The sequence below is a fragment of the Clinocottus analis genome, unplaced genomic scaffold, assembly GCF_023055335.1.
Source record: "Clinocottus analis isolate CAN_PGR_092001 unplaced genomic scaffold, fCliAna1.0.p SCAF_18, whole genome shotgun sequence".
In the NCBI taxonomy this organism is placed as follows: Eukaryota; Metazoa; Chordata; class Actinopteri; order Perciformes; family Cottidae; genus Clinocottus; species Clinocottus analis.
The window spans coordinates 1226994-1236282 of record NW_027175909.1 but is presented as its reverse complement, the minus strand read 5'-3'; the positions used below and the strand labels follow the sequence as shown (position 1 = coordinate 1236282).

Genomic DNA, 9289 nt, shown 5'->3' with positions numbered 1-9289 from the left:
TGTGGGCCACATAGTGTTTGTTTTTCCTGTGATGGATGATGTGGTGCTAACAATAGGGCTGCCTCTGTGTGTATTGTTGGAAATCTATGAGAAAGAAACAAACAGGAGCTCTTTAGTGTGGCATCCTGTATCTTTGCCTTCAAAGGCCAGACTCCGTGTAATGAGGCCAATAGCACCGTGGGTCACTATGCAGAAGAACTGCATGCATTCAGAAATGGGTAACGCAACTAAAGAGGCAGTAATTTATAACTCAGAATCAAGGACTCTGAACAAAAACTTCATATGAAGTTCAGGTTGTCGACTGTGATATTTCACAAGAAATATTTAATGATAAAGGGTGATTTAAAAAACTTAGATTTCACTTGTGAAAATGTACATGTGATAACATGTGATGCTTAATACATACACATATTATTATGTAGACATAGACACTTAATGTCATGCCTCTCCTGTCATGTTATGTTTGCACTGTCTAATGAGGTCACCTGACTTTTTTACTAAAAGTATACACCCACATATTTGAAACACATTATGCATTCAATTTATCATAATGAGATTAATTAAATGAGAAATTAATGCTAATGTCATTTCAATCCGGAGAGACTTGTTTCGAGTTCAACAATAATAATATTACAATTGCATATTTTTGAATAGTGAAAAGTCTTTGACGATTAGACTCCACCCCCAATTAAGATATTCAAGGTATAGTGATGCTGATATCTGCCTCTGTATTTATTTCAGTGAGAGAAGTGTGATGTATGAGTAACACATTGTAGTCAACACAATGTCACATTTCATGCACTGAGTTTAATGTCTCCTAAATTAACTAATGTGTCTGTACAATAAGTGGAGCTAGTAATGTTCATTGTGCTGCTTAAAATAAATAAAATGTTCAACTTACTCATAAAGGTCTATTCATACTGCCCTTTAATGTGACTCCATATTCTGAACTAAAAAAGTAACTTGATACAATAATTGTAATTCAATAATAATAATAATTCATTCAAAGACACCACTAACATTTAGGGTATATGATTTAATAAATATATTTCAAGAATAAGAACTGCACCAATGTTACAAGACACAGATTACACTCAAGATTACACATTGACAGTAACATCCATTGATTATATATATTGAAAAAAAAGACATTTCATAATTTATAGCACAGGTTTGGCCATTAAGTGAAACGGAGGTCTCTGCCTGCATCGGTCCATCCAGCAGTGTGTGTTGCGTGTTATTCAATGCCTTTATCCTTCAGGAGCTTTCTAACCGTCTTCAGGTAGTCAGAATCTGGGTAGCCGTCACTGAGAGAACACAAATAACAGAGACAAAGACTTTATTATGTGAAGTATAATACTTTGTCTGTGATGCCACCCTTTAGAAGCAGAAACATATATTTCATAATATGCCACACAGTTCTGCAAAGTATTATTAAAGAATCATCATCAGTATACAACAACATTAAATCGTATTTTATAACATAATATCATGCCAAGATACTTAAACTTAGCCTACAGTATGTCATAATTAGAATTGCTCAAGACTTCATTTTTACTCGAGCCAATTGATTGGCGAAAATTGTGAATGATTTGCATTCAACTAAATACTGAATATCTCCTCAACCCCAGGTAATACTCTTATTACATAACGGAATAATTAAAAAAGCTATAATATATTATTAAACCCCTTGTGAACATAGATAATATGTTCATATATGTGTTAGTGATATATAAGTTTATGATCATACACAGAAAAGTAAGAAAAAGAAAAGTTGTTTTTTCTTATCGTAACAATATGAATTCAAGTCATACTTATGGTTTATGTAAATATTAATTGTGAACTAGTGTCATAAATATATATATATATATATCTATACATCTATATATCTATAGATGTATATATATATATATATATATATATATATATATATATATATATATATATATATATATATATATATATTGACGTGTGAGGCCAGGATGTGCTGTATCACACCAGAGGCCCACACATGGAGTCGATTGACGATCCCCTCTGGGGATCAGAAGGTTTCATCTTGTTGAGAACTTCTCCTCATCCTCATCTCCACAAGAAACAAAATGTATATGCACCAACGACACATCCAGTGGACAAGCTGATTTCTCTGGGAAATTATTCTCAATGCATCGCTGCTGCGTGCAGTGGAATACCCACTTGCTGTGAGACAAGGTGGGCAACAAGGCTCGGGAGCACCGTTGGAGCCAGTGACACCAATAGACTAGATGTTGCTGTAACGTCATCATTTTCCAATTTGGGATTAATAAATTACATAAATCCACCCAAAACTGCTCCAAAGTCATCCTATGTCTGAGTTTAGATTACATTTTTTCCACACAATATTATGGAAAAGAAACATACACTTTTATTAATCCCCTTGGGGAAATTCTTCTCTGCATTTGACCCGTCCTTGATGAAGTAGGAGTGGGCTGCCCTGTGAGGCGCCCGGGGAGCAACGAGGGGTTAAGTGTCGTGCTCAGAGACACTTTGACATGTGAACTGTGGGGGGACTGTGGATCGAACCGGCTACTTTGTGGTAACGGGACGACCTCTCATCCCCCTGAGCTACAGCCGCCCCAAATATAATATTGTGTGGAATATTTGGCAAATATTCTAGAGAGCACCTGAGTCGACTCTAACAACGTAACACTTCATCCACACACTCCTGTCAAAGTGTTGGACAGCACATTGCTACAACTCGTCCAGACATGTCCCTTCTACTCCTATTCTATTTCTATGGTTGTAGTATTTACTCACACTGCAATCCCTCCGTCTGGTTGTGTTTTGAGAGGAATGGAAGCCGTAGTGACCACGTCCTCTCCATCTTTATTGGTGGCAACGGTAAACAGGAGCTGCTCGTTGAAAGCCTTCTCCAGAAGCTTCAGGACACTCCTTCCTTCACGGTTGTCGGGCAGATAAGCACAGATACGCCGCCCTGCATACGGCTGCTGAGGGTGAGGGTGTTTGTCCTGCAGGAAGCGATGCACAGTGAACACTTTGTTTCACACAATCGTTTGCTAAGCCATGTGTTTTGGGTGCTTGAGCTTAACCACGCTGTACTTTTTAAGTGCCTTCAGTGTAGGAATAGCAGCCAGTTTTAGTCCTTAATCATGCTCATGTTTTCAGAAACAGATATTTCATTAAGTACAAAGAAAAAAACACTGCAAACATAACAAATAAAAGTACCACAATATGAACATAATTCCAGAATGGTTTTGGTTGCTATAAACTTATGAGACTGGTGCGCATGTTTGCAGATGTTAACCTAAATTGTCCTTTGATTGTCATCAATCTTTTTTAAGCCTTGTGCCTTCGTGCCGGTGACAGCCGTGGCCAGAGGCATTATGTTTTATGAAGAATGCGTATGACACAAATGTTTAATAGGATCAAATAATAAAGTGATGACATTTTGGATAGACTTTAGTATATTTTTCTTTCTCTTGTAAAACTTATTTTAACTATTTAAGTATAGAGCAGAAGATTATAGAGAAATACCTCAAGTATCTAGCACCACTTATTAGAGAACAATAATAATCTGGTGTGTTTCCTGTCACTCAGCAACTTCCTGTTCATGCCCCGTGTATGTGAATAGTCATGTGATATTTGTTTTAAGCTGTGTTAATATGAACATAATTCATTTCAAAACTAAAAAGTGTTAGTTTGGATGGAACCTCAGATAAGCCAAACACATCTCCTCCTGCAGCATGAACCATGAGCTGCTCCAGTATTACGCTGTTACCCATCCTCCCACAACTCTGAAAACCAGACGGACCAGATTGTCAACTTCTTTTGTGGAAAGAATGCTGCTCATAGAAACCCGCTCTACTCTTTCAGCTCTTTCCATTGGAATCTTCCTCTAAGCAGCTGTGTCTTGTTACACTGTGTTACGTTGTTGTTTATTCCATGGGATGTAGGTTTGTGACACATCATACAGTCATACAAATAATTCAAATAGTATGTTTTTCATCTGATGTATGTTATCAAAGATAAGATATAACTTTATTAATCCCGAATGAAATTTTAAAAAGATCTTAATAGCTTAATGAGCTGTGATTTCCACCACATTCCAGGGGATGTGGAAATGTACAAACTGTTAGCCAGCCAATAATTGGATGGATAGTAGATTGTTAATAGTTGAGAATGGATCCACTATAACTCAGACTTTAAATAGATTGACAAGATTACCGTCTGTATTCCATCTGGGAATATATAGTTGATCTGCAGGGTGTTGTCATCAGGGAACCTTGGTAGCTCTCTGTGGAGGATCACCCAGGTCATCTGTCCCTCTGGCTGGAAGCCATTCAGCCCTCCGTGCAGCCCATTTATCCCATCTCGGGCTGCACACACGGCACACCAGATTTAGTCAAATTATCCAGAAGTGAGTAGATGATAATCATGGAAAGCTTGACGGACACAGTCGGTTTGCGTGTGTGTAAGGACCTTGTTGTACAAGTGGTGGAGGACCATTGCCGTCCAGGAAGCGGTTGCAGTGGAGTTTATCGCTGCTCTGTCCAGAGCCCATACTGAGAAGCACACAGAGGGAAACGCATCACAGTATTGGGATAATCTCTCAATTACATAACATTATCATTGAGGACAATATCTCATGTGGGGGACTCTAAACTAACATTATAGTTCAGTCTACTCCTTATGGAAAGTGATTTGTCTGTGAAAACAACAAGGTCTCGAAAAACAAATAATCATGAGATGTCATAATGATGTCATCAGGATTCTTTCAGTTTACACTTGGAGATGATGTCACAAGTAGGCATGGAGGGACAGAGACTCAGGTGCAGAGGAAACACAACAGGAGGCACGTTGAGAAAAATGACTTTACTCTTCAAACGAGATAACATAAAAGGGAACAAAGTGCATTCTGAAAGCTCGCGCGTGAAGGTGATGTACACACACCGGGAGACGAAGACAATCTGTCAGGGGACGATGGAAAGCAGGAGAGTATGAATACGAGAGAGGGGACACAGGTGAAGGGCATAAACTATCAGGGGAACACATGGGCGTGTCTGAGGGCAGGTGAGGGGCATCAAACACTCAGGGAGAGGGCAGGAAGTGCAGGGACATAGAGGACTTGTTGCTTGAGGGAAAATAGGGACATTAGGACCCAGCATTTTGGGAGCCTGTCCAACACTATGGACTTCCTTAAGATGCGTCTTTTTGACTTCATTTGAGTGCTATGACAAAACACTGAGCATGTCTGAGGGAAGTAAAAAACAGGGAGTAAACACATGTTTCCATCCCAAAACAAAGTCACATCAAGGCATTGCTGGATCACTAACTTGCAAAGCTACCAATCACCCTGATGACTCCAAGATGATCTGACTCAGTGTTAAGTTTTATTTACGTTGTGTGCGTATGTGTTGCTAAATATTACACTGCTGAGTCTGCCAGCAGTCTATGCATCATCATTCATAAAAAGACGGACACATTTTGAAGTGGACTTTGTTGGGCCCAAATCTAACAGCAGTTTGCCTCAGAACATGTAGAAGTAATCCGTTAAAGGAAGTGGACTTCCTGAGAAGTAGAAAGTAACACGTCAATCCATTCACATCACTTCTGGATATATTGTTATTTATGTTTCAGTGATTCACCACCTGCAATTAAACCAATGTCATGAAGGTCACAGGACAGAGAGTTGTGAAGAGTCTCATGAATGAAGATGGGAATTGTTGGCAGTTACAATATAAGACACTGCACTGTCCCCCCACCAGCCGCACAGGCAGACGGATATGTATTCACTGGTGTGTCATACTTGGAAGAACACAGTTTTCTAATATATAATTTATCTTAAAACTATAAAAACACAGCCGTTGACCAGCGGTACATTAAAGTATGTGGGAATGGATTTATGCACAGCAGGAAGAACATGTAGGTTCAGCAAATACTGCATCTTGCTTACAAACTATGGTTATTTTGTTTCGTTTATTTTGCCTCCTCCACTCTGAAGTTATGTCAAGTACATTTAAGCGTAATAGTCTGAACATTCAATCAGTCGCTCGGTTGTGGGTCAGTGTATGGTTAGCTGCCACAAATTATAAAGGAAGCTGATGACACAAAACAATCTGATGATATCAGTGTTGGCACAGGGTGTTATGTGACTATTGAGAAGTTCAGAAGTATTCAAGTAAGAAAGACATATTTCTTGAATCCTACAAATGCATTTACACAAAGAATTAAAGATGATTTCAGAAATGACGCTGATACAAATTTTCCGCATTCTTAATAACAGGTCTGTTGTTACTTTTGAATTAAAACTCCCAGGTTTTCCTGCAGGTTTGTACTCAGGTTTGTGCTGTGACTACACAACATGTCCAGGTTTGGCTGACACACACAGAGAACTTGTTAAAAGTCATTACAGTAAAGCTCATCAAAGTGTGCTGCTGTGTCTGACTTTTGTACCTGTTCAAATGCTTTTCTTCTTTACACCTCGGTGAAGTCTTTTCCTTTTCTTCGGTCCCTCTCCTGCGCAGTCTGGGAGTTCAGATGTCTATTCAGCTCATGAGGACTGGAGAAAGAGACAGAGAGAAAGAGAAAGAGACAGATAAAGGGCCAGATGGGTGTGTCTAGTTGCAGGGTGGTGGCATACCGCTGAGAGATCTGTTCAACTGGTGGAGCCGCTTTGACAGAGACTGTAACTTGTGTGTGTGTGTGTGTGTGTGTGTGTGATCGTCTGGGCATGTCTGTGTGTATGTGTGTGTGAGTGAGTGATTCAACATTTCATTATCGAATGTCAAACATTCGATAATGAAATAAGGAGCTACAGGTTCACTATATATATATATATATATATATATATATATATATATATATATATATATATATATATATATATATATATATATTATAGCAAGTGTGAAGCAGCAGGGATGAGAGTTAGCTCCTCCAAATCTGAGGCTATGGTTCTCTGCCGGAAACCGGTGGATTGCTCCCTCCAGGTGGGGGCAACATGCCTGCCCCAAGCGAAGGAGTTCAAGTACCTCGGGGTCTTGTTGAGTGAGGGTAAGGTGGAGCGGGAGATGGACAGGCGGATCGGTGCGGCTGCAGCAGTAAAACAGGCGCTGTACCGGTCCTTCTTGGTGAAGAGGGAGCTGAGTCGGAAGGAGGAGCTCTCCATTTACTGGTCGGTCTACGGTCCAACCCTCACCTATGGTCACGAACTCTGGGTCGTGACCGAAAGAACGAGGTCGCGGATACAAGCGGTCGAAATGAGCTTCCTCCGTAGGGTGTCCGGGCTCAGCCTTAGAGATAGGGAAAGGAGCTCGGACATCAGGAGGGAGCTTTCGGAGTCGAGCCGCTACTCCTTCGTATCGAAAGGAGTCAGCTGAGGTGGTTCATCTCATCAGGATGCCTCCTGGACGCCTCCAGTAGAGGTTTTCCAGGCACGTCCAGGCAAATGGATGGATGGATGGAGATATATATAGTCTATCAGGGGGCCTTCTAAGCCTTCTCTGCTGGCCTAAACAGAATCACAAATTTATAGCTATTTCATAAGAATAGTAATTGTTTTTCACGATTGCACTATATTATGTAAGTATTTTTCCCTTATTTTCTGATTGCACAGCTGAGGCACTGAAGCGCAGGGAGAAAATCCACGGCCCGCCACTGTGTGTGTGTGTGTGTGTGTGTGTGTGTATATATATATATATATATATATATATATATATATATGTATATATATGCATTTTGTATACATATTACTTCCATATTACAAACATTTAACATAGAGCTGAATACATATCAACGTGTTTCTTTGCTGCTTCATGAAGCTCCAGAGTAACTTCAGTCAGGAAGAATATATGTGGACTCGTGGTTTATATCTTATACATCTGACATTCACTCCTTACACATTCTCATTCATAATTCCTTTGCTCTCATTACTCGGGGCTGTCAATCCTGATATCAGATGTTTAGATCAGCTAGCCAATTATATTGTTAGCTTATCATCTTGCTGCTGTTTCTTTTTAAGTATGATTTTCTTCCTACCTTCAGTATGTTCTTGTTGCTTATTTTTTCAATTTAACATATGGATCAAACAGAGCCAGCAGAGACGTCTCGTAAGAGAAAGATCTTTTTTGTCCCTGTCGTATCTGTACTTCCAGTTCCATATCAATTGTGTAGTCTTTGTCTGTGTGATATCTTGTGATTTGAATACAATACCTTCAAAAGGTTCTCAGCAGCTGAGCTCTTTTTGTTCCCTTTTCACTACAATCAACTTTAGTTGTAATGATGCACTTGGAAGTAATGGGCTCTTCCTGGGTCACTCTCTCTCTCTCTCTCTCTCTCTCTCTCTCTCTCTCTCTCTCTCTCTCTCTCTCTCTCTCTCTCTCTGCATGCTGGGTGTGGGTGCTGTTAGTAATATTCTATATTTTTACTCTTTCTATTACTTTGTTTTGTTTGTGTAATTTTTCTGTTCATGTGAAATTATTTAAATCAAATGTAACCAGAAGAGAAGTTAGAGGAAAGGACCTCATAAAAATCAATAGCACTATTGCAAGAGTGCAACACAATCGGATAATTAAATGTGGATTCCTAAATATTAGATATGTCTTCTGAAGCTCTAATAGTAAAGAATTAACATCAGACAATCACATTGTTTTTTGTTTGACTGAAACCCGGCTGAAGACTATGTCAAGAATATGTAAATGAATCAACCAATCAATGATTGGTTTCTGCCAGAGTACAGAAACCAACTCACTGCTTTAACCACATCCTTGACCTTGTTCTTGCATATCGTGGAGCTTGTTCGTGGAGCATTTAATGGTCTTTCCACAGAACCTTCTTTTACCAGACCATTGCCTAATAACTTTTGAGTTTATACTACCAGAGTGTACGCCGTTGAGCAAACCTTTTACACCAGATGTCTAACCGACAGTGCTGTAGCTCAATTTAAAGAAATGATTAAAGGTAGCGCACTAAGCTGCTTTAAGTCTATTTATCATATCGATCTTAGTTTGTGAATGTAAACGATAAAGCCTCAATGACCGCCAGCATTTGTTATGGAGTTCCACAAGGTTCTGTGCTTGGACCAATTTTATTCAGCTTATATATGCTTCCTTTAGGCAATATTATGAGAAAACACTACATAAACTTTCGTTTTTATGCAGATGATACTCAGTTATAGTCAGATGAAACCAACCAGGTCCCTAAACTTCAAGCGTCACATAAAAACCTGGATGACCTGCAACTTCCTGACAAAACTGAAGTTATTTTACTCGACCCAGAACACCTCAGAAATCAA

General features: G+C 39.4%; 1 protein-coding gene across 1 annotated transcript; it reads right to left on the bottom strand.

The window, feature by feature from the left end:
• Positions 1–1100: 1100 nt before the first annotated feature.
• dtx3la (deltex E3 ubiquitin ligase 3L a) lies at positions 1101–6696 on the bottom strand. Its single transcript, XM_068582374.1, has 6 exons — positions 6638–6696; positions 6451–6556; positions 4477–4559; positions 4222–4373; positions 2794–3005; positions 1101–1307 (listed from the first exon to the last, which is right to left on the bottom strand). Exons 3-6 carry the CDS (start codon positions 4556–4558, stop codon positions 1238–1240), a joined length of 516 nt encoding a protein of 171 aa, XP_068438475.1. The 5' UTR covers position 4559; positions 6451–6556; positions 6638–6696; the 3' UTR covers positions 1101–1237.
• Between the last annotated feature and the right edge of the window lie 2593 nt (positions 6697–9289).